At 33.5% G+C, this 27,126-nt stretch overlaps 1 protein-coding gene across 1 annotated transcript; it reads right to left on the bottom strand.

The window, feature by feature from the left end:
- Window positions 1-15,635: 15,635 nt before the first annotated feature.
- LOC124822615 (uncharacterized) lies at window positions 15,636-23,686 on the bottom strand. Its single transcript, XM_088113533.1, has 15 exons — window positions 23,539-23,686; window positions 22,327-23,032; window positions 21,941-22,253; window positions 21,707-21,853; window positions 21,524-21,612; window positions 21,308-21,400; window positions 19,796-19,922; window positions 19,187-19,251; window positions 18,937-19,111; window positions 18,241-18,432; window positions 18,102-18,149; window positions 17,302-17,448; window positions 17,075-17,157; window positions 16,417-16,532; window positions 15,636-15,904 (listed from the first exon to the last, which is right to left on the bottom strand). The coding sequence occupies exons 2-15, from the start codon at window positions 22,929-22,931 to the stop codon at window positions 15,822-15,824; spliced, it is 2,283 nt and encodes a 760-aa protein (XP_087969659.1). The 5' UTR covers window positions 22,932-23,032; window positions 23,539-23,686; the 3' UTR covers window positions 15,636-15,821.
- Between the last annotated feature and the right edge of the window lie 3,440 nt (window positions 23,687-27,126).

Genomic DNA, 27,126 nt, shown 5'->3' on the forward strand with positions numbered 1-27,126 from the left:
CATTTTATATTTTATATTTTAATTTAAATAATTATTTATAATAAAAATTTATTTCTCATTTTTTTTAATAATTGTTTTATAATTTAAATAACTATTTATTAATAAAAACACTTGTGTATTTATATTTTTACTATAAAAGTTATTAAATTATAAAATAGTTTTTAATTACTGAAAAAAGTATTAATAAACCACAAAATAGTTTTTAGTAAAATTATCAAAATAAACTTTTTAAATAATTTAATTATAAATGGCTTTTAATTATGCAGGTATTTTTAGTTTGAATAATGATTTGAATTAAAAATTAGTTATTAAAAGAGTAAAATTAAAAGAAAATTATGTAGAGTAAAAAAATTATATAAATAATAAAAAGTATTTGCACAATAAAAAATTATAAAACTTATTTATTTTTATAATTATTTTTTATAAAATTTATTTTATAGTTTATAAATATTTTTGTTTTGATAATTAAAAATTATTTTATAGCTTAATAATTTTTTATTAAAATAAGAAACCTAACATTGTAAAATTGTTTCCATTTCATCCAATGTGGTAAAAAATAAAAAGATAGTTTTATATTTTTTTTAAGTTTTTTTCATTTTTCATTTACCATTTATTAATTATTTTATTATTGTTATTGTTGTGACAGAGGAATATATAGTAAAGATTTCCTTAATTCTGTTCACTTGAGTTTTGATACTTCTAAAATTGATATCTCAAACTCATGTCTTAAAGGGTTTTAATACTTTAATACACAACATTTAATAACGTGGACGAATGATGAGTGGAGATAACAATTTTAATAAAGTTAAATTTAATTGTAACATAAATTTATTTAATTTAAAATAATAGTTTATTAAATTATGATTATGATGTTTTTTCAGGGCATGTTAATGTAAATTTTTCACTTTTCATTTATTAGTAATAGTAAATGTAAGTTATTAATTTGTTATTTATATAACACAACTTTTCTTTTCTTTTTATAGATTAAGATTTATTTAATTAATTTTTGTCCTCATAAATTTTACTTATTTTAAATTAGGTCAAACAAATATTAGGTCAAACAAATTAAAGAAATTTATTTGTATGACATTTTAGATTTTTAAGTATTAGAGATTTTATACTTATGCTTTGTTTTCATATAGTAAGGAATTTAAGAGAGTATATTTACATGAAAGAGATCCTGAAAGAGATCCTGAAAGAGATATAAAGTGATCTCGCAAGTTGCAAAGATAGAAAAAGAGGTATTGTTCATTTAAACATAAGATACCAAAGTACTATTGTTTTATTTTTAATATATTGAAGTTAGTTTTCTGTTAGGGTTGTTAGACTTTTAATGTCTTTTCCGTTCCCCTTTCCTAACCTTTAAAAGGTTAGGTTTTCCCCTCATAGATATATATAGAACACACAGAACACAGTACTGTAATTTTACCATTTTCCATAGATATTAAAGTTGAAGCTTTTCTTACCTTTTTCTCTATTCCGATCTACTTTTTCTCTTACTGCATCTGCAACAGAGGTCTTCTTGTGTGCCTTCCATAGCTTCTTCTCTGCTACGACTGTTATGCTCCTTTCTCTATTCACCATCAAGATTCACCAAGGCTGGATGCTACTGGAAGAGATATTTTATCTCCGTGGCTTCTTCAGCATTTGGGTTTTGGTTTGAAAAGGCTTTTTGGGCCTTTCTTCGTGACTAAAGATTTGGGCCTCATTTACAATATGGTATCAGAAGTGCAACCTGTTTCTTGAGTTGTTCTTGGCATCTTGACCTGTTCTTGACACGATGGAAAACAACCCAGATCCCACCACTAATCCTTCCAGCCCCTATTATCTTCATCCTGGTGAAAATCCAGGCATTACTCTTATTTCCCAGGTCCTTACTGAATCCAATTACTCATCATGGAGCAAAAATCTGAAACGAGCTATACTCTCCAAAAACAAAATTAAATTCATTGATGGCAGTATCCAAAAGCCTGCCAGAACTGACAAATTATTTGAAGCATGGGAAAGATGTGATACAATGGTTCTATCTTGGATCATCAAGACCCTTTCAACCCAGATTGCAGAAAGCGTCCTTTATGTTGACACTGCCCAAGATCTTTGGGAAGAACTCAAAGACCGGTTTTCTAAGGGAGACTATTTCAAGATTTCAGATTTATTACAAGATATCCATTCTATTAAGCAAGGAGAAAGAAATATCAGTCAATATTTCACTGACTTAAAAATTCTTTGGGAAGAATTAGAATCTCTCAGGCCTATACCCTGTTGTACCTGCCAGAACCCATGCACTTGTGACCTATCTAAAATCTCTCTAAAATACAGAGAGGTTGAACACGTTATTTGCTTCCTAAAAGGACTCAATGACACCTATCAAACTGTTCGGACTCAAATCCTTCTAATGGAGCCACTTCCCAACATCAACAAGGTCTTTTCTCTCCTTATACAGCAAGAAAGACAACATCAGGACAGGGGAGGACAAAACGATTCTTTCAAAATTTTAGCCAGCACATCTGACAAGACCAACTGGAGAGGTCAAGGTCGTGGCACTAACTCAAGGGGTCAAGGAAGAGGAAGAGGGAGAAATCCCAACTATGGGAAGAAATGTTCTCATTGCCAGAAGATGAATCACACGATTGATGAATGTTACTCTAAACATGGTTTTCCACCATGGTACAAGAAGAATGATCACCCAAACAGTCAGGATAGGGGAGGCCAAAATGAATGGAGTTATGTTAATGCTTGCAAAGAAGATTCTACCTCTACCCAGACTCAAAATACTCAACAGGAGATTCATAGTAATTCTATGCAGGGTTTTACTCCTGAACAGGTGCAAAAATTATTAAAAATCATAGAGGGTACCCAGACCCAAAATACTCACAACATTAGTCAGGTTCAGAGAAACATCCCTGAAGACAACCAAGGTAATTTTTCTTGGATCATTGACACTGGGGCCACTGATCATGTGACCCATGAAAGAAAACATTTTGTTACTTTTCAGAAAATTAAACCCATAACAGTTAAACTTCCTAATAATTCTATGGTTACAGCCCAACACGCTGGAACTGTCCAATTCTCTGAAAATCTTATCATTTTCAATGTTCTCTACATTCCTGAATTTTCTTTTAACCTTATATCTGTACAAACTCTAACAAGGGACTTAAATTGTATTCTAACATTTTCTTCTAAGACCTGCCAGATTCAGGACAACTCTACCTTGAAGATGATTGGGCATGCTAATGTTTTCAAAGGCCTTTACTATCTTCAGTCATTTCCTGTTTTTACCCAGCACTATGTCCCTAAGACTGTTCTTTCTTGTAAACATGTTAGTGATGACCTATGGCACTATAGATTAGGACATCCAGGTCACAAAATCATAGAACAAATATGTAAAAGTTTTCCCTATGTTCAAATGCCATCTAAGATTGTTTGTGATATTTGTCATTATGCTAAACAACATAAGCTGCCTTTTTCCCAGAGCACCACTGTTTCTGCTAGTTGTTTTGATCTAATACATTGTGATATATGGGGACCCATTTCTCTATCTTCTATCCATGGGCATAAATACTTTCTTACCATAGTAGATGACTATAGTAGACACACTTGGATTTTTTTAATGCACAATAAAGGACAAACTAGAGAGCTTTTACAGAATTTTATCCTAAAAATCAAAAACCAATTTGGAAAAACTGTTAAAACTCTTAGATCTGATAATGGCCCTGAATTTAATTGTATTAGCATGTATAATTCCTATGGTATTGAACATCAAAAAAGTTGTGTGGAGACACCCCAACAGAATTCTATTGTTGAACGTAAGCATCAAGATATATTGAATAAAACTCGTAGTCTTCTCTTCCAATCTGGTATCCCTACTGCTTATTGGTGTTACGCTGTTTCTCATGCTATATATTTGATAAATAGGCTTCCTACTTCTGTTCTTAATGGTAAAACTCCTTATGACATGATATATAACAATCCTCCCACTTATTTGAACTTAAAAACTTTTGGATGTCTTTGTTTTGCCTCCACTTTAGAACATAATAGACACAAGCTTGATTCTAGAGCTAGGAAAGGTGTTTTCTTAGGATATAAAAATGGGGTTAAAGGATATGTTATACTTGATGTGAATACTAGAGAGATCTTCCTAAGCAGGAATGTTATTTTCTATGAGAATATTTTTCCCTATAAAACTCAACAGAACAATACTAATAATTGTGCTGAAAAGGAGATAGAAACTGTTTTTTCGAATGACTTCTGGTATGGTCCTAACTGTCATGAGACTCAAAATTTTCTTGAGAATATAAACACTGAGCAGGAACCTGATCACACAGAAAACACTAGCACCAATACTGGTAATGACCATGCTAGTGATAGTGCTAGAAGATCCACTAGAACAAAAAGGGTCCCCGGATATCTCAATGATTACATCCATCAGGTTAATCACTCCTTATCTGATTCTCTACATGTTAAGAATAATTACAAAACCCCCTATCCCATTTCCAATGTTTTGTGTTATGATTCTTTGTCTGAAAAACACCTAAAGTACACTTTAGCTGTTTCTGCCGCTAAAGAGCCAAAATCCTATAATGAGGCCAAGGAAAATCATGAATGGGTTACAGCTATGCAGAAAGAACTCAAAGCCTTGCAGGATAATGGAACTTGGAACTTAACTCAACTCCCTCCTGGAAAAAACTCCATTGGCTGCAGGTGGGTTTACAAGATAAAGCATAAGGCTGATGGCAGCATAGAGAGATACAAAGCTCGCTTAGTAGCCAAAGGATATACTCAGCAAGAAGGTATAGATTTTCTAGACACCTTTTCACCTGTTGCCAAGTTAACCACTGTCAGAATGATTCTGGCCATTGCGGCTGCAAAGAATTGGCATCTACATCAACTTGATGTAGATAACGCCCTTCCTACATGGAGACTTAAATGAGGAGGTGTACATGGAACTACCACCAGGGCTGGATATTCAGGAGAAAGGACAAGTTTGCAGGTTAACAAAGTCTCTATATGGGCTCAAACAAGCTAGTAGACAATGGTTTGACAAGTTGTCTTCTTTTCTAGTTTCTGTTAATTACACTCAATCTAAATCTGATCATTCCCTTTTTATTAAGAAAACTTCCACAAATTTTACAGCCCTGCTTGTATATGTAGATGATATTATTTTAGCAGGAAATTCTATTGAAGAAATTGACCACATTAAAGCTCTTCTCCATAATGCTTTCCGGATCAAAAACCTAGGAGAGCTAAAGTATTTTCTGGGCTTTGAAGTTGCTAGATCTAAGAAAGGAATACACCTATGCCAAAGGAAATATGCTTTGGACATTCTTGAAGAAACAGGGATGTTGGGATCTAAACCTTGCACAACTCCTTTTTTAAGTGACACAAGTTCCTTATACAAAACTGAAAATCACTTGACCAATCCAAATTCCTATCGCAGGCTAATAGGGAAGCTTTTTTACCTTACTAATACTAGACCTGATCTATGCTTTTCTGTTAATCTTCTTAGTCAATTTGTTAATTCACCTACTGATTACCACTATCGGGCTTTGCAGCACATGCTTAGATATATTAAATCTGGCCCTTCACAAGGCCTCTTCTTTGCTGCTGACTCTCATATCCAGATCAAAGCTTTCAGTGACTCGGATTGGGCCACTTGTCCTAATACTAGAAGATCTACCACTAGCTTTTGTGTCTTCCTGGGATCCTCTCTTATATCATGGAAAACTAAAAAACAAAGTACTGTTTCCAGGTCGTCCACTGAAGCAGAGTATCGAGCACTGGCTGCTACCGTATGCGAAATCCAATGGATCTCTTACATCCTACAAGATCTCAATGTTGAGACCACTACGACTGCTGCTCTCTACTGTGACAATAAGTCTGCCAGACATATTGCTCACAATCAAAGCTATCATGAAAGGACTAAGCACATCGAACTCGACTGCCACGTTGTTCGAGAGAAGATTCAAGCGAATCTCCTTCATCTCCTACCTATTCGCTCCAACGAACAACTTGCTGACATATTCACGAAACTTCCTCACCGTGTGCGTTTTCAGTTTATCGTTCCCAAGCTTGGATTGGTAAACATACACAATCCAGCTTAAGGGGAGGCTATTGAAGTTAGTTTTCTGTTAGGGTTGTTAGACTTTTAATGTCTTTTCCGTTCCCCTTTCCTAACCTTTAAAAGGTTAGGTTTTCCCCTCATAGATATATATAGAACACACAGAACACAGTACTGTAATTTTACCATTTTCCATAGATATTAAAGTTGAAGCTTTTCTTACCTTTTTCTCTATTCCGATCTACTTTTTCTCTTACTGCATCTGCAACAGAGGTCTTCTTGTGTGCCTTCCATAGCTTCTTCTCTGCTACGACTGTTATGCTCCTTTCTCTATTCACCATCAAGATTCACCAAGGCTGGATGCTACTGGAAGAGATATTTTATCTCCGTGGCTTCTTCAGCATTTGGGTTTTGGTTTGAAAAGGCTTTTTGGGCCTTTCTTCGTGACTAAAGATTTGGGCCTCATTTACAATATAATAAAAAAAATAAAGATTCATTGAGAGATTTATGCATGCACACAATAAGATTTTTTTTTTGTTACTTTTAACCACAAACAAACAAAGTATGGGGTTGGTAGTTTTATATCAAAGTGCCATGAATGTAGTTATTTGGTGTATTTATGATACATGACAAAGTTAGCTACACTATTGAGAGGTGAAGTTCAAAGAGAAGAAGTGTTGAGTCATTTGTGAGGTGAGATAATTGTCGTTATGTTGTTTTTTTATTAAACAAGGTTGTAGTGGTAAACCATTGAGAGAATGCATGTGATGCTGGGAATTTTAGGATTTGAGTTTGTGTTGGGTGATTTCGGCAAGTGCACCGAATCGTCTCAAGTAATAAATCATGGTAAGGTCAGGTATCGTTTTTCCAAGAGACTCGTAATACTAGAGAATTATGCAATTAATAACTCATCTAGACTCAATAGAACAACATTCATTTACAAGCATGTGCAAAGAGATAAATTCACAAATATACAATGGTTGAACCTTGGTCATTAAAGGCACTTAGATATGGACAAGACTAGAAATGGTATGAAATGACATTGCTAAGGTTGGTTTTCACCTATTTCACTCTTGTGCTTACCCAATTTCATCTCCTCTCCATCAATTTATTAAAGTCAATCCACAAAAACACTCTAACTCTAATCCCTTAGGTGAAAGAGCCTAGGTTTTCCATATTAAACTCCAATCCCTTGGAAAATCCAACAAGCAAGCCCGCATTAAAGAGCTAGGATCTTAAGACAACATGTGAATTATCTTTCATCCATATAATCAATAACCACAAGGACTCTTGTTTTAGTTCAAGGTTCCATCTTACGTCCCCATAATCCAAGAAACCCCAAATTCAAGTCATGAACATTCCTATTACATGCAAGCTTTAAGATTGGAAACAAGAATATTAGCAATTGATAGAAAAGGCATATATATAATCAAATCAATCATCCATTACACAAGAATTCATAGGCTACAACAATCCCTAACAAGATGAATCTGGTTCTCCACTTCCATGGAGAACCCTAAAGCTTACAAAATGGAAGATGGAAGAAGAAGGAGACCCAAAGGAAGAGGAAAAGATGTTCCCACAAGCTCCTCACGGCCTCCATGAGCTCCAGCAGTGAAATCGCGCCTCCAAAGAACCAAAGACCCGAAGCTCTTCGCGTTTATGAGTTAAATATAGCAAACATGCCATGTCAACAAAAATGGAACTCAAGCGCCCCTAAAGAGTGGGGGCCCGGGCGTGAGTTAGTCAGACTCAGCAGCTAGTGCACTAGAGCTCAAGCGCCCATGGAAAAAGGGGGCCCGAGCTTGACTCTGCTGCACTGCTTCTTTTTCTGGTTTTTTCTGCAGATTTGCTTGCTTTTGTGGTTGATTCGGTTCTCTACATTGTTGGAGATTCTTCCAAGTATAGTTTTAGCTACAAAATAATGGGATTAGTGATGAAGTTACATCAATGTAGCCTAAAACACAATTATTCATAAAACTAAGATAAAAGAGAGGATTAAACAAGTTACAAGCTAGAAAAGAGTTGATTTTGCTACTAAATCCATGCTTAGAGAATGGTAAGAATTAGCATTGTCAGTTTGGAGTCAATGCATTGGGTTGGAATCGATTATGGGAAGGGAATCGATTCTTTGTGAGAGGGAATAAAGTTTTTATGTAGTGGGGTAAGCATGGAATCCATTATGTGAAGGATGAAATTGATCATGGTGGTGATAAAGGAGTGATGGAATCGATTATTGGGAGAGATGTGAAACTGGTTGAATCGATTATGTTGTCTTATTGAAGTGATAAAACCAAATTTAGTCTTGTAGAATCGATTATGGTGGTGGTAATTGAGTGATGGAATCAATTACGAGAATGTAATGGAATTGGTGGAATTGAATATGGAATCCTATTTAAGTGGTATAATTGATTGTAGTATTTATAATTGATTATAGCGTGGTAGAATTGATTATGTTCATGTTCACCGTATGATATAATCAATTTTGTGAGTGGTTACAGGAGTGGTGGAATCAATTCTATTAGAATCGATTTGTTGGAATCGATTTTGTGCATTTCCAGTTTTATGATTTTTGTGGTTGCGAGGAGGATATAATTGATTCCTTTCATATTTGTTTGTCAATAAAATTAATTTCATTATGTATCTAAAATTGTTTTCTTGTTAGTGGGTTCACAATAACGTTTGTGGTATGATGTTTTTAATGTGTGATCAATTTATGGTCTTTTAGGTATCTTATTGATGTTACTTGGGTTCTTGAGTGTGATTAGTGTTCGTGGAAGGTTGATGATATATTCACAACAAGGTAGCATATAGGGTGGTGGTTCTTGGGTTAGGGTCGTTCCTATTGGTGTTTTTTTGCTAGGAAAGGAAGAGATTTGCACTTATGGTTCATCCTTAAGGAAATTAGGGTTTTTTGCTTGTGGTTAAGCTTATGCCTTATACATCTTGAAAAGGTTAATGAATTTAGATTTTTTTTTATTTAATATGTTTTGTTAAAATAGTATGTATGACGTGTAATTGTGAAATTTTTAAAAAATAAATTGGTAGGTTAATATATTGTTTGGTTGGTATATGTATTTTTTATGGTGATTTGTAATATTTTTATTGTGTAAAGAAAGTGATATGCGTATTTTATTATAGAATTTTATTATTTTTTTGGTAGACCGTGAAATAATTGTATTTAATTTTATTTAGGTTTAAGAATATATATTAATTATAATTTAGGTAAAGTTTAACTAATTTAGTTTATTATATTTAGATTTTAATTATTATAATATAAACAATCTAGATTATCTTATCTATAACTTTAAGTTAAATTTATATTAGTATAAAATATTATGTCAAATATGAAATATGGTTATATTTTTCTTAAATTTAAGACATACATATGTGTTAAAAAGGTGGTAGACATTGAAGGATGAGATGAGTTTTCATTTGTTAATGAGGACTTTATAGATGATGATGTAGGTGTGAGTTTTAATATTATCTCACACTTGCATCAACAGTTACAATCGAGGACAAAAGTTAACATGATGATAATATTATGCATTATCAGATATGTATTACAAATATTGAATTTGAGTCCAATAACTACAAGTACACCTAAATATTTTATGTTTGAGAAAGAGCATCACAGGGAACATCTAATGTTATATTTGGTACACACTAATCAGTGTCGCCACATTATTCGCATGGGACCGAAAGCATTTATTAATTTAAGTCAACACTTAAGGACAATTAGGTTAATGAAGGATGCATTTCGATCAACAATTGAGAAACGAGTTGTTAGATTTATGCACATCATTAAATGTGAAGAATCGAAGTGTATCATTTTTCTTCCATTAATATGGGGAAATCGTCGGTAGGCATTTTCACAATGTATTAAATGCAATTTTGATGCTAGAATCATATATTTTATGCCAATCATCAGTAAATGAGGTTGATTCATATATCCTTAACAATAATAGGTTTATCCATGCTTTAAGGTAATCTTTTATGGTCAATGACAATGTTTCATAACATATTTACAAGTGCTATCATTGTCATTTACACAATTATTTGTATGAATAAGGATTGTATGGGGGCCATTGATGAAACTCGTGTTCAAGTAAATGTTTTGAGATCCAAAACAACAAAATACAGAGGTAGGAAAGATTGATCAATGCAAAATGTATTTACAACATGTGACTTTAACATATGTACTAGTTAGGTGAGATGAAACATCTTTTGATTCAAAAAATTTGAAGGATGTTTTAATGACAAAGGATCCTTTGGTCATCTCGACAGGTTAACAAAATATGTTTCTTAATATATCTTGGAAGTTTATAGGTTCTTATTTATATGTAACCATGGATTTTGAAATTAACTATAGAAAAGTATTATTTCGGAGATGAGAGATTTATGTTGAAAAGAAACATAATTACGCCATATAGATATGTAAAATACTCATATAATGGGTACAACATGAGAGGTCCACAAAATCCTTAATAGTAGTTTAATCATCGTCATTCATCAATGAAAAATGTTATTGAAAGGACATTTGGTGTTCTAAAAAAACGATTTGCCATCATAGCAAGTAGAACAGAGCCTCATTATTTTTTCGGTACAATGACCAAAGTAGTGTTGACATGTTGCATTATTCACAACTTCTTACGAGGGGAGACAACAATGACGCCTTCCACAAAGAACTGGAATGGGAATTGATGGGCCAAGTCAAAGATGTTTCAAATACTCAAGATCGTGAAGTTGACTACAAACATGGTTGTAACATTAGGAATGAAATAACACATCAACTATGGAAAGATTATCAAAACAATAAAAGTGTTTGAAACAATTTTATGTTTTTTTATTGGAATTGTATGAAATTTTGCATTTTGTGGTTTAAAAGTTAGTTTGATTTCATATCTTAGCATGATTTTTATGGGACACATGTTGTCACATAAATTTGTGGTCTCGTGGTTTTTGGGCGATTCGAGGTTAGACTTTATACAACCTTTATTTTTTAAAGGTTCAAAGAAATTTTATGCAGCTCCATAATCCTAATTACTATATGGAACTCGTTAAAGTATTCTACATAAATCTCAAAATTAGTGGTAATGATCGTATCCTTTCAAACCATATCCGAGAACGTACAATACGACGAGTTTGAAGCTTTCACCTCCATGATGAGACCTCACCTGCATGGTCGGGTGATTAGGAATGTAGGAAATTTAAAGTTTAATCATTTATCAGGTCTTTATTTGGGGTGAGAATATCAAATTGGTCATTTTCTTTTTCGGTGTCTCAATTGGGTCTTATTTTGTGAAAATTGCAACCCTGTCGTTAAATTGGACCCAACGACGTTAATGTGAGGTTGACGTGGCATGGTCACGTATGTTTTAAATCGATGTGAACTACATTACTTGGTGTACTTGATTCTAACGTGGATATTTTATTTTTAAAAAAATTTGGAAAGAATGAATGAAACATTGGCAATGTTTCTCGCAACAACCTAGAAACACCGTTCATGCTTAGGCCACCACAAAATCGTGAATCAGATCACCAATCTCCGTCGGGAAGCATGTTCGCGAACCACCTGCAACCAGAAAAGCACAGCAAGTTTCAAAATCAAGATCAGTCAACTTCTTCCACTAGCGCGAGCATCTTCGCACCAAATTGTGAGTTCCTTCACCATCTTCGTCAACATGCAAACTCAAACCAAACCCAGAAATAAGAAAACCCTAATTTCCAAATGAATATTCTTCATTGCGACGCACACCCAATTTGTTCAACCTCCACGGTGTCACCCTAAAATCATTGCAAATAACCAGAATCCCAAGTCAGAAGCAGAAAAAACCCTCAAATTCGCGCAACACAGAAACCCTAAAATCGCGAAATCCTTCGTCGCAATCTCCTCCATGCGTGAACACCATTATGCCACCCGAAACAACACAACACCTCGTGCAAGCATCGTGTCTCCATAGGCCAACAAAATCCTACAAACAGAAAAGGACCATAGACGATTCGAGAAAATCAGAGAACATGAACCTTAATCGTAAAATCCACTCACGATTCATCCTCAAGCAACCATTATCGTGCACAATTCCATCGTTACATAGAACAGGCCACGAGCCAACCAATTTGTTCATTTTCCTCACGCAAACACTTGAATCAGGCCATCATCTCCTGTTGCACCTCCATGATAACTCACGGCAACACTCCATGTTTCGCAGCGTAGGCGAGCTTCCGTTCCCATAATTTGAAACCCTAATTTTGGGTGAGGATAGATAGTCCCTCGTTAGAAAGAATGAATTAAATAATTTTGTTTTTTGTAAAATAAAATAGAACTAGATATACCAAATAAAGAAGTTTCCGTCATTTAAAAATATACATCATCATGCCACGTCAACCTAACATTAACACCATTGGACTCAATTTAACGACATGGGTGTAATTGTTGCAATTTTCACAAAATAAAGATCCAATTGAGATGCCAAAAAAGAAAATAACTAATTTGAGATTCCTACCCCAAATGAGGACTTGATGAATGATTAAACCAAAATTTAAATATCAATGACAAACTCCTGCATTATATGTTAATTCATCACCTCAGGAGTACAAATTTTACTAAATTAACTCATTCTTTTTGTGGTGTTTGAAAAAATAACATTGTCACCATTTGATCACATCATATTATGCTAACACATTGTCAAATGTAGAAACAACAACATGTGTCTTTGGTATGCAATGTTCATTACAATAATATTTGTTCTCTTTGAGGTGAACATTAATTATGAGAGCCTCATCAGATTAGGATGAAATCATTACTTGGATATAAAAACATTGTCCAATTTGGACATTGTTAATGTCGGCGATATTTAGCAACATGGAAGGGTAGAGCATGCGAGTGATGATGATGATGACACTTCAAATGTTGCAGAAGATGTTCCTGACATTGAACCATAACCCTTAATGCATTAACGAGGTATACAACCAAATTGATTCCTTACTCAGGATGACAGGTTTACGCAAGTGATAGACAACATTGATAATATTTAAGATAGTCTTTCCAATTTGACATTGATTGACACATACAAGAATGCAATGTATTAAATCTATTGCCATAATTTTAAGTTTAATTTATTAGGTTTGTTTAATAAATCATAATTTGTGTTCAAAATTTATTTTAATTTATTATGAATATGGATAATTTTTATTTACTATATCATTTTTAATATATTTTTGTTAACAAGAATTTAAATAATAATACATACCTCTTTTATAAATCTTCCTTTTATTTTTGTAATTTATTTATTTTACCATTATCAGTTTCAATTTAATTTTAAAATAATTTTCACTCCTTAAATTTTAATTTATATTAAAATTCTATACAAGCAAATTGGCAATCATTTATTTTTATTACTTAAAACATTTTTTTTTAATCTACCACACTTATTATATAATTCACAAACTCTCCGTTCAAATCCATTAATCCAAACAACCTCACAATCTCCTCTTTATCTCTTTGAATTTATCAACTCAATCCTTTTCACATCTACTTCCTAATCCAACAACTACATTAAGCACATACTTTTTTTATAACTTTGTTTTTTTTCTTTCTATTATTATTGGGAAATTAACTTTAAAGAAAATTGCAATTCAAACAACTTACTTAGAGAAGTTGTTCTCATCAACAGTTTTCTTAATCATAATCACTGTGAAGTAATTAGTTGAAACTTATTGGTTTTTCTATTAAACATGATACATTAAAGTATTTTTAAAAATTTTACATATAAGTAATAAGTTTGTTTTAATGAATAAGAGGTTTAAATTTCCTTTCTATTCTCATCTTTACCTTTTTTCCCAGTGGAAAAAATATGGGGTGTGGCATTTTATATTCTATTGCCGATTGTCTTTTTTCTTTTCTTTTATTTTTATCATTTGCATGTGTTCGCAAGGATAATTATTATAAATTATGCTCTTTATATCTTATATTTATTTATTCATCTTTATTTTGTATAATGTTGTATTCAAAATATTTATTTCTTATGATAAATTTCAATCTTCATTTTTTTTCTGTTTGTGGGTATTTTTGAATTTAATTACTTTTTTCCATTGTTTCTTAATATTTTCGACAATGTTAATAAATTGAATTGATTATTGTATGTTAGTTATGGGATGTGATTTGTTATATCTTTTTAATTATAACTACAATGTGAATCACGTAAAAATCAAGAGAAGTTCAAGATTAAATGTTTTTTACATATATTCAATTATCATCGTCGATTAATGAGTATTTTGAGAGATCAGACCCAATTTTCATTATAAATGGTTTTGGTTATTCATTTTGTTTTATCTTTCTCAAATATTATATGTTGTTTAAATATTTGTTGGAGATTAAGATTAAACACTTATCCAACAAATCTTTTTCCATGACTCAACTAATATCATTGAAGCTTATTCTCCCATGATTTCTTCATCTAATTTTTTTAAAACCCGTGGTATTGTTTTTTTTTTTTTTCAAACATTCTCACATGCACCCAAGATGAAATTTTGGAGGTGCAGGGAGGGCACAGAATTTACACCCTTACAAGGAACTTTTACTTCATGCACCCAAGCAATTTCTTCGCACACCCTACATTTTTTAAATGATTTTTCATAAAAGTGATTTTTAAATTACTGAAAAAACTTCAGAACAAACCTTCCAAAATTTTCAGAAAAAGATTTTGGGAATGAAATTTCTGAAATAAAATTTTTGAAACAAGCTTTTTGGAATAAATTTCTCGAACCAACTTTCCGAATTATGATACTTTTTTCGGAATGAGTTTTCCAAAACATTCTCACATGAAATACGTTCTGAAAATAACTTACCAAAACGATATTTTCTCCATGTTCACTCTCTTTCCTTTGCAACTTTCTTCCTTTCGTCTTCTTCCCATGCAACAATAACATGACTGTGATAACATTGGTGGTATAATGTAGTGATGCAAGATGCTTTGCTCTTTTTCTTGAAAGTGTAGGGGTGCAATTAAGATTCTGAAGGATACAGGAAGCAATAGCCCGAGTAAGTTATACCATGCACAGTATAAGCTGTAAAGGAAAATGCTCTCTCTCTCTCTCTCTCTCTCTCTCTCTCTCTCTCTCTCTCTCTATATATATATATATATATATATATAATAAAAATAGAATAGTATTAATATTAAAAAATCACCAATAACATTTTTAATTATTTTTCAATGTTAAGTCAAATAACTTTTTTTTTACCAATTTTTGCATATTTATCTTTCATTTCCAGTATTTCTTCCTTTCTTCTATAATCTGAATGACAGCTGTGTAAAAGAGAATTCCCTTTCTTTGAGTAAACTTCTTCAAAAAATTAAATAAAATTTTTCATAAACTAAAAGTAATGTATATATAAACTAAATAGTAAATATTTTCTCATAATTTTTTAAATTCTCATTTTTAGTTTGTACATGAAATAATTTTAATTTGTAAATAATTTTTTTTTTTCTCTTGCATGAAGTTTGTTTACCTTGCATGCAATTCGTTAGTAATAATTTTAATTTTTCTGTGCTGTGTATTTTCTAACCTTGCTGAATAAGAATATAAAGATCCGTACCCACTTATACATTTTTGTAGGCAGGGATAAGAGCATTATTCATCACAGAAAACCAACTATCGATCTTTTACTGTTACATTTAGGAGAAAAAATACACACAATTGCTTATAGATAAAATGATGTGGAACTCGTCTAGAGCCTTCAACTTAACATCAATAAACAATTCTACGATCTTCCTACTTCCTCTGTATCCGCATCTTCTTTCTTGGAGCCCAATTTGACAATGTCCTCCACCAATATTTTTCCATCTGTTACGGTAAAGAAAATGCACAAAAAGTAGCAGTCAATCTGGAAAGCTGAACTAATTTTCAAATTTAGATTATATGTAGACTATACAATATAACCCTCTAGGAATCACCATAGATAAGAAATCAAGATAATATTGAACAATGAAATACTAAAGAATTTTAGAGAACTATGGCATGCATGGAAGGTTCCCAAGGTCTAGTTCAAACAATCATGGCGGAGGTGATGGACTTTCATCTTGTTTAGAGAATGATACTTGATTAAGTTGTCAAGGAATTTTTCAATGAAGTCGCGGGATGGTTTCGGTTTCGGAAACTGACTAATGAAGCTGTGGATAATAGCTATAATAGGAATAAAGATAAAGAGGGAAGTATAAGTTGCATTAGGAGATGCTTTGTGCTTTTATATTAGAAATTTTAGTTCAATTAACTAGAGAGAGCACTTGAGTGACATTCATTACTGATATCTAGAGAGACAGTATAAGAAAAGGAAGAAAAATGACACATGAACAGACCGCTGTCCTTGGAAAGATTGCTGATAAGTTCATGAATTCCTTCCTTGCCCAGAGTGTCCTTCAGATACATAGCAGCAGACACAACCTCCTCGGGTGTCACTTTCCCATCATAATCCCTGCCAGAACACGACTAAGCATTTAAATGACATTTATTTCCAACAATTAGTCATAAAGGTTTATAAGGGGGAACAACTTTATCCATATATCTGTGCATTCTAAATAAATTAAATACTTCGGACAAATTTGTTTCTAGGAGGAGGAACGGGCACAAAGGGTTTTCATTGCTAACATCTTAATACTGAAACTCTAATAGGCACAATTGGATTTCAGATCAGATGCTTTCCCAATTTTTCACCCCCAAAATAACCAGTGTCATTAAACTACTGCTGCTCGAAAGCAATTTATGAGTCCGTTCTTAAGTTTCCTCACAATAGGCCATTACTACAAAAATAATAGCAATTTATTGTATCATGGGCTCTCCTATATAACAATGAGAAGTTCCCCTTCCCCTACCATGGTTTTCTTTATGAATTCTGCTATTACGTCCGGCTAGTTGCCATTAATTAGAAAATACCGTTTTTAAATACTTTATATGGTATTTCCTAATTTGCATCAAGAATAGAAACAATGAGCGGTAATTTCAGAGTATAGAAAAAACCTGTCTAGCAACCGCCATCGGTCTCCAATTTTAGCATCAACATCATCGATTTCTTTTTCAAGTGTCTGGAGCATAGTATCAACCTGAGAAACATGAGATTTCCGTTGTTGTTAGCTATTTCCAGTTTCAGAATATAATTCAGCTAATGATTAACAGATGTATGCCGTATTCTTTTGCTTTTCAATTATAAAGTGGCATCTAAAGAAACTAGAAGGTCATTGAATTACCCTATCAACAAGTGCTGAAGAAACCTTATCACTAATAGCTGCCTCAATAGCACCATCACTTTCCTTCCTTGCAGCTTTATAGGCCTTCATAGCTGCCTGCTCACCTTCTGTACCTTCTTTCCCTACCATACTATCATAAAGCTCCATCTGTACAATGGTAGATTAGAATTGTTTATTTTGTATGTGAAAGAACCTGGACATGATTAATAGCTAGTTGGTTTAAGAAAAAGTTTTCTATTTTAATTCCTTTTCTCCCCAAAATGCTGTTTTCACCATTTCCTCTTTGAATATTTGCAAACAAGAAAGAAATTACTTTTATGATTATTAGAGATTTTTTTTTTTTTTTAAAAGTCTTAAGTCCTTAGAAAATGAGTGTTCACGCACTGTGGGCCTGGCTTATCCTAATCCTCTTATAAGCCCATAACCCCATTTTAAGTGTATAAACACAGATACAAGAATACACAAGGTGAATCAGTAACATTCAACAAAGCCTCCCTTTCCCTCTCTATAAAGCTAGAGAAGGCATTTTTGAATATCTTTTATCAAACAACAATGATAACAATGCAACCAGAGGAAATGCATTTTGACTAAGGATTTTTTTTGGGAAATATTAGGGACATTTGTTCAATTCTAATTTTTTGACAAATCAATGTTAAATGAAGTGAATGTAGAAACATATTGAATTACATCCAAAATAAATTGAAATTTCACTTTCCTTTGAATGCCCAAAAAGTATTCACGGAGCTATAATACTCACTAGCAAAATATATAATATAATATGAATTCTAAAATCTACATACCTCCTTCCTAACAAGTCTCAAAAACTCTTGTCGTTCCCTGCTCACCGACTGAAAATTTGAGACAAATGAATGAGCCCAAGCATTCTTCAGTGCATATAAAGTCTGGCGAAATTGAAAATAATTTACTTCCAATCCTTACAGATGCGGATGCTAAAACAGCTAGTGCACGACTGAGCTCCGACAGGTGCTCCTGTTTATCCAATGTCTTTGATTTTACCTCTCCTTGTGTTTGTTTGGTTGTCGAAGCCCTCTCTTTTATAACCAAATCCCCTTCAGTACTGACAGATTCTACCATTTTGGCCTGCTCTGCCTCCTCTTTCTTTTCCTCCTCCTATTAAATATTTTGCACCCATCAATCTCAAATTAAAGCAACAAGTATACCAATAGCCAAAAAACTTCAAGAAGTAAATCATTATTTATGGTGGTTTGCTGGAGAACAATCGTTGAAAACTTCTCTTAGACAATTGATTACAATGTGCTTCAAAATATGCAATGAAAAAGGAAATACTCAACACATAAAAATATATTTTTTTATAGATGACTTAGGTTTTCACAATAAATTTATCTTTACCCTTTCTTTCTTATTATAAAACTTCAGTATATACCTGAGTAGCATAAATAAGTTATTTAGTCATAATTCTTATGTTCTTCCCATTAATTATTCACAAAACTACAGCGAAACGAACCAAAGCTTTTAACATAAAATTATATGTATAGATAAAGGATAGTTTTTAACATGGTTACTTTAAACTTGAGACTAAATCAACAGTCTCATTGCTCCCTCCCAGAACATATATATCTCTAGTAACAAAATCCACAGTGCAAAAAAACCCACCTTGATTAGCTCCTCTTGCATTTCAAGATATTCCAACTTCCTCTTCCTTTCCGAAACAGAATCCTCAGATGGCAAAGTTGTTACCCCAACAGTCTCTACAACCTCATCTGGCAAAGAAGAGAGTGTAGCTTGAACAGCTTCCTCTGGTCTGACCTTTCCTGAAACAGAAAATGCCCTACAGAGAGAATGGAACAACTTCCCAGCAAACCCTTAAAAGGATAATATTTAAACAGAGAAAATACTAAGATACCTAGAAAGAATTAAGAGGGAAGATGGCACAGAATGGTTGAGAGACAGATCCAGCCAGTCCCTAAGCTGCAAAAAAATGTAACAATTTACATCTCCAGAAAATGAGAATTGTTTCAGCTATACAACCATATGAAGGGGTTTCTGTTCAGGATTAAGAAATATCTTTCAAGGTCCAATCATGTATGCAAACACCTTTCGTTTTGCATTAAGAGCTACACCAGCAACAGTTTTTTTTAAGACATTATTTTGTTACCAACCAACACAACAATAGCGATAAAGAGTCTTGAGAATTGTTTGAAATATATATGTGCCATGTGTATAGAGGAGATCTAAGGGGGGGAAACGCTATTATTAGAGAGAACTGAGAAAAACTGTTGGAAAAACCATTACAAAGGATTTAGAGGTCAATTATTTGCCTAAAGACACAATTCATAATAGAATATTATAGTATCTTTGATCCACATGGGAAAAAGCTAGGTTGTTATTGTTGTTGACTTCTGAAGATAAAAACTAAGCCCAGTGTCTTGTTCAGATAAATTGTAAAGGTTTTATGTTAACAAAGTTAGAGAGTTCAAGGGCACAAAACTGCACTGAAATATTTATGATTAACCTGCTGCCGCATTTCTTCAACTGAAAGCAATCCAAGTAATCCACGATCTCTACAAGCTTGACGAAGCTCTGCTTCTGACAGAGATTCAACACCCTCGAGTTTAATCAGTTTATCATCATTCTTGATCCTGCCAAAGGAAAACAATTTAGACTTATTGACCCTTAAAACATCAATGAGGCTACTGACTGAATAGGGTAAATTTAGTAAAATAACTACTCTAGTGTTGAAAACACATAAATCTTCAAGCATGGTGTGCAATGCTAAGCAGAATTTTCCATTTTCCCCTTCCTTTTCTCCATTTGTGGAAGGGAGTGACCTGTTCTTTTTCCTTTTGTATTTTATTGAAAGTAATGGTGTCCGCACATATTGAACATCATATGGTAGAGCTCGTACTGGTTGTATTATACATGTACTTGACCTTAATTCATTAGCATAAATACGTATATACAAAGAGGCTATTGGATATAAGGCTAATGTATCCCTTCACAAATTCTCCTCTTCCATCTTTCCGTGTCTCTTGATGTTCTCTTGCATGGTTTCAAGAGATACAATCTGAACCTAGGTTGGGAATATAGACTTGCATCTAATTTCCTGGGAAAAAAATCCTATTCTACACAGACCACCTTTTATGAGCAGCTCTGAACCTAGACTGACCTGTGTCCCCTAAGCAGCCTATCACCTCCTTATCTGGCTCTCACACACTAACCACCTATCCACAACTTACTGGTACACACAAGATGTCATCAAGTGTGACCGCCAGACATGCATCAACAAGAAGAAAGACCAAGAGAAATCTTATATGAAGAAAGGTGATGTATAACAAGGAATAAGGGATACCAGTGAAAAAACAAAAATCAAATTGGGAATAGAGTTCCCGTGAAATTAGAATTTACCATGTAAAGGAGAGAGATCACAAAGGGGGTGCAATAAAAATAAATTGTTCGGCTCACACCAATTATATTTATATATTAAGGATTTGTTTATTTTAAAGTTAGAAAATCAATTATTGAGCTTTTTAGTGAAAACACACACATTGCAATGTAAATATGTACTAATACAAACGCTAAACCAACATAGCCATCTAAGTTCTTTGAACTCCAATAAGAGTAATGTACTACTTTCTCCCACTAAATTAAGATTTGAACTTCCGCCAGACCTGTTGATTCAGCTCCAACCGAATACTCCACAATGACTGAAGAAAGGTACAATAACAGGAAATAATGTACTACTTTTAGTCCCTTCAGAAACTAACATAATTTAAGAACCTTGCGTATTCCTCTGTTTCCTACAATTGGATTATGCACTGTGACTGAAAAAAGGAGTCAATGAGGAGGCAGACATTCAGACATTGGTAACAGACATAAGAAATATACGAAAAAATCCCTAAACAACCATGTACAAAGAATTTATTTACGATAAATCACAATGAAAGTTGCCAGAGAAGAGCCAATGAGCTACTGCATAAATAAAAAAAAAAACAGAGAGGAAAGATAAATAAATTATTAATCTTACTCTTGTAATCTTTTGCGGAGCATGTAACGCAAGTATCCATCAGTTCCATATGGACTGATGCCCATATATTTACACATATTTACCAAGCGAGGCCTGTTCTCCATTTTCACAACCAAGAAGCATGGTCATAAAAATATCAGGATCCCAAAGTATGAGATGAGACTAATAACTGGAGAACACAGCTTGTTGAACATAAGCAATAGTAGAAGCACCAACCTGCTAATGTTATCCAGGGTGAGCTCATCATTAAATAACTTTGCAAATCCTAAGATTTCATCATTAGAAACTCGGGCACCTGTTCTAACCTACATTAATAACATAGTAAATACAGACATAATGATATCAATGTTGCACATATACGGATGGTAAAGCAGCTATATCATGAAAAGCACTGCTGACTTTGTTCATAAATTCATCAAGATCTTCAGCTGTCTTCTTCATTTCTCCACTTTGTGAATTCTGAATCTCGTTTGCCATTTCTTTTACAGTATCTTGAAGAAACTTGGCATATTCTATTCTTGCATTTAGCCTTCTTTTTAATGCCTCCTACAAGTTAAGCCTTCCCAAAATTGAGTGATAATAAAGCACACCAGTAGTCAAGCATGTATGTTTGATGAGTACAATAACAATCACCTGTTCTTTCATCTTGTCCTGGAAAGTGGATGGTAGCATGTTGGGAAACAATTTAAGGAATACTGGCAACAATAACTCCATGAATGGAACTATGATAAATACAGCGAATGGAACTAGCCTGAAAATATCAGCTGTTGTCCTTGTGAGTTGCTGTCTCTCCCTTCTAGAAAGATTCTTTCCACCAGCAAGTTTCAACATTAATCTGGAGCTTATCCTAATATCAGCCCAAAGTAGTTTCGTACCAAACCAGTAGTGTTGCAGGGTTGATTTAAATTCATCCCACCAATGGCTAAACTTCTTTGCCCAGTCATCCCTAGTTAATGGGAAATCAGACAAGTCTAACAATAATTATAACACACAAAAACAAGAGGTGGTAAATTGTAAACCTGCTCATTGACATTATAGTTCTGAAAGCTGGACCAATCCCTAAAATCTTAGTCCATGATTTTTTTATAATAGAATCAGCACTCTTCTGTGTTTCTTGAAATTGTTTAGCCTTGGCTTTTGCCTTTATGGTGCTCAAGCCTTCTACAGCTTCATCACAATCCTCTGGTGAAGCTTCCTTCTTCTGTTTAGGAGCTGGTTGTTCATTTCCCCTTTTACTGCTACCCAGTCCAGATTGATCAGCTGCAGCTGTGGAAATATGGCGCGTACATTGGGATATCCATCCCAACCTTGAAATATAAACTAACTCTGCTTTGCCAGATCTAAATCCAAAACTTGAAACTCCAAAGGAATTATGCGAGACAAATCTTGAAGCTGCACAAGCTGCTAGATCATATTTGTTGACAGTAAATAATTTGTTTTCATGTACATCTTCTGTAGTCGCAGATGAACAGAAGGGAAACCGACTAAAACCTCCTGACTCACTAGATTCTAATGGCTGAGCATGCCCAACACTGGAGAATCCAAAAATAACGCGACTAGTCTGACTGCATAGAGGGTTGAGGAAGAGGCTTCTTCTCTTCTTCAAAATCACTCTTGAAGCCATGACAACAAATTCCAGGCGCTGATGTCAGTTTTCCCCAAGTAAAACACTTGAGGATTCAATGTTTCAATGACAATGATACAAAGAGTGCACAAATGTATAACCTGTGAAGTGCAAATCAAACTGCAATTATTCATCGCAGCACATGATGCAATTCATCAATAGTAACAGAAGTGCACGTTTGGTAGTAGATTACTTTTGGTTTCTTTCTTCAAAAAAGCATCTCAAGAAGTTTAGCACAACAACAAAAAAACAAAACAACTAATTCTACAAAATGAACGAATCCATACACGTACTTTTCATATCGCTCATAGGATGATAAAATTAAAGCTAATTGCGAGGCTATTAAAAAAATTCAAGCAAATAAAATCAACACATTGTAGCAATTTTCATAGTATGAATACATACTAGAACCTCTAATAGGACACGGAGAACATGCTAAACATATGAAAACTGTGTGTTTGAGTTCAAATCACTCTCAAATTAAACGAGTAGAGCACTCGCAAACTCAGTGTCCACTGAAAAACAACATAAAATATTCATTCTCCTCTTTAGAACTTCGCAGAAATCCGAATCGAATCGAGCTCAGCTAATCGAATACGAAACGCACCGCCGTTCTGAAAATACAGCAGGAAGAGAGGCGTTTTCACGGCAAAATGACCAGTGTTCGTTAACTGGAGAGGGTCGTGGAACAGAGAACAATAGATAACCGGAGAGAAAATGAGCGTCTTCTGAAGGAAATCATTACAATGCTAATAATAATAATAATAAACAATAATAATAATAATGATAATGTATTAATTTTTTTAATTTTTATTATTATAAGTATTACTATTAGGATTGGGTGAAGAAGGAACAACTCTCTGGGAGTTTCCAATTTTTTCATTGATGCTGCATTTTTGTTTTGACTTTCCACTCTGCATGTATTTTATCTTTACTCCTTTTCAAGAAAATAAATTTATTGACATTTTGGAGTTTAAACGGATCAATAAGTGTTAATTTTTCAAAAAATAAATTCAGAGGTAAGTAGTAATTTAGAAGAACAAAATTTGAATTTTTTTTACCAAAAACTTAGGGTTTGACTTGAGAAGTTTCGTTTAAGTTGCTTAAGTGAGAGTAATATTATGTATCTATTTAGCAAAAACCAAACACACTAAAACAAAGGTATAGTAGTCCTCACTCAAATTATTAGTAATTTGCTTCATACATTTGCTCGAGTGAAATAAGACATGCTTAAGTGGATATATTATTTTGAGTTATTACATTGAATGTTTATTTATATGTAAATATGGTTGAATTAAGTATTTGAATATTTTATTGTTCTAATTCAAGTACTTTGTGACATAAACACACTTATATATGCATGGAATGAAAATGAGTGAGATGTTTATATATGTATGTAATTTGATGCGAGGTTATGTACTTGTTATTTGTTTTGGTATATTAAGTACTAAAGTATATGAAAAATGTTTCTAACTTCATTAAGTTGTATAAACTATAGGAAAAAATATTCCATATATAAGAATATATAAACCTAAAATTGTTTAAATTTACTTGGTGTTGTGTGTGTGTTGTCATTTAAGAATTTTGATAAAAATTATATTTGTTGACAATAGTAGTAACTAGTATACGTGATGGTGTTAGTTGTATGAGTTCGATCACTTGTTTTATTTGATAGATAAGGATTGAGGCAATCATGATTGATAGAGATCTTCACATATCGTTTCTTTCGTAGTTACTGAACGATCGCTTACCGAACGATCGCTTCTTCCGTAGTTACCGAACTATTTACCAAACGATCATTTCTTCGGTAGTTATCGAACCATCGCTTCTTTCCATAATTACGGAACGATCGAAAGCAGGAACATGCCGAGCGATAAGAAAGATGAAGAGTACCGAGCAGTATCGTCCGGTAAATACGGAAGAAACGATTTGTGAAGATCTCTATCAATGATGATGGACATGTTAAGGTTATTGAAGCAAACCTACTTTTACAACCAATCACATAAGCGTTGACTTTAAGAATTTGTTGGATGTAGTATGAAAAATATGATTATAATACATAAATTTGTGATATTAGTGACATATTCATATTCTATGCACAATGCACAATTATAGAATAAGTTATCTAAGCGGTGTCAAATGTTTGCTTGGAGATTGTTAATATATGGTTTTCTTATTTATTTATTTATTTAACTATGATATGATTTTCTTTTATATATTTATTTATAAATTTACACTCCTCTTAGTATTTATATATTTTTATTAAATACAAAAACAGTTAATTTATTTATTTTTCTAACATAACAGTTTCCTTAAATATTGCATTGGACTTTTAGAAATGAAGGAACCAATTTCAATATGGAAAATAAATAAAAAACCTAAAGTAAAATTTAATTTATAGATTTTTTAGATTTCACTTTTATTTAATAATACTTTTAAGGTTTAATAGCCTCTTTGGTCTCCACTTTCGTTGCCTAATCTCAATTTTGTCCCCACTTTTGTTACTTAATCTCAATTATGTCCCCATTTTTAAAAGTGTTTTGAATATGTCCACACTTAGATAAATTTGCGTCTAATGTGTCCCTTCCGTTAAGTATCACCAAACAGAGTTAATGCATTAATGATGTGGCACCAGTTATGTGAAACATGTCACTATATTGATTTTGTGAATAATGACGTGTAAGGGAGTAACAGAGAATATGATTTTTAATTAAGTTAGGGTTTTATAATTTGCGGGAAATGTGATTTAGGGGTCATTTATGCGAGTTGAGGGCAATTGGATTTCTGCGAGAGAAGATAGAGTTGTTGTCGCACTTGGGCTACATTGCGAAGACAGAGATCATGTAGAGATCGTTGTACGTTGGATTTGGACTCGCATTTTCATAAATCATGTTGGTGGATATTACAAAAAGCGCGATTCCAAGGTGCGTTTATGGTAGCTTTTGAGTTTAGCTTTTGTTGTCGTCGTTGTGGTCCCCCCATAAAAGGGTGTTACCTGTGTATGCTTTGTCTGTTTACTGTCCCTCATTATCTGCGCCTGTGCTATGAACAATATTGCTTGTGGTCCCCCTATTGTTGTGTGGACAAAATTTGTTTATTGTTGTAATTGTTCTTTTGCTTTGTTTTACTTTTTTTTTGGGTAGATAACATTTGGGTTAAGCATAGATTAACTGTAAACATTTTTTATATTAGTTTAGATGGCCAACTCAGACGTTGAAATCGTCTTTCACCATGCGGAAAAATTTGAGAATAATGGGACATTCAGATACCACTATGGTCAAACCATAACTTTAAAAATTGATCCAGATCGTTGGAGTTATTTTGAAATATTAAACATTCTTAAGGAGATGGGTTATAGGAATGTAAAGGAGTTGTGGTATTCATTGAGTCGTGGTCCTGTTTTAGAAGATTGTTTGGAACTGTTATCAGATGAAAAAGGTGCATGTCATGTAGTCAATATTGCTATGTTGAGTGGTCAAACTCACATTTATGTTGTACACATGGTCTCTGAGTCTCAGTATCTTGTAGAGTTGGAATACTCTTCTCAACCAGAAATTGAGAGACATACGGGTGAAGCAGAAGTTAAGATAGAGAGGGCTGAAAAGGAAGTTGAGATAGAGGTTGGTGAAGCTGAGATTCAGGTAGTGGGTGAAGTTGAGGTTCAGGTAGTGGGTGAAGCAGAGGTTCAAGCAGTTGGTGAAGTAGAGGTTGAGGAGTGTGTCATGTAGAGCCTGAGGTAGAGGCTGAAGTAGAAGTAGAAGCTGAGATAGAAGTTGAAGTTGAGGCACTGACTGATGTAGATAAGATGGTAGAAGTTCAAGTTGAGGCAGTGGCTGATGTAGAAGAGGTGGTAGAAGATGAGGTAGAAGTTCATGTTGAGGCAGTTGCTGATGTAGATAAGGTGGTAGAAGGTGAGGTAGAAGTTGAAGTTGAGGTAGTGGCTGATGTAGAGGGTGATGTAGAAGGTGATGTACGAGTTCAGGTAGAGGGAGTGGCTAAGGTAGAGGGTAAAGATGTTGAGGGACAGGGTCAGGCTGATGTAGAAGCTGATAAGTATGATGTTACAAGTTGGAATGGGTCCGAAGAGGATGTCTTGAATGACGATGAAGATGACGTGGAATGTGATATATTTGAACCTATTAACCAAGTATAAAATGGTGGACCTAGGGGTTTATCCAAAAGTGATTGAGAATCT

The sequence above is a fragment of the Vigna umbellata genome, chromosome 4 (genome assembly GCF_029865625.1).
Source record: "Vigna umbellata cultivar VRB3 chromosome 4, Vumbellata_1.0, whole genome shotgun sequence".
Taxonomy (NCBI): domain Eukaryota; kingdom Viridiplantae; phylum Streptophyta; class Magnoliopsida; order Fabales; family Fabaceae; genus Vigna; species Vigna umbellata.

Excerpts from the sequence above, each read along its gene's own strand:
- LOC124822615 (XM_088113533.1), bottom strand. The coding sequence starts at position 22,931 with ATGGCTTCAAGAGTGATTTTGAAGAAGAGAAGAAGCCTCTTCCTCAAC. Across the intron at positions 19,112-19,186 it reads TCCCTCTTAATTCTTTCTAG|GGCATTTTCTGTTTCAGGAA; the intron begins GTATCTTAGTAT and ends TTCTCTCTGTAG. Across the intron at positions 15,905-16,416 it reads CAATCTTTCCAAGGACAGCG|ATGGAAAAATATTGGTGGAG; the intron begins GTCTGTTCATGT and ends TTACCGTAACAG.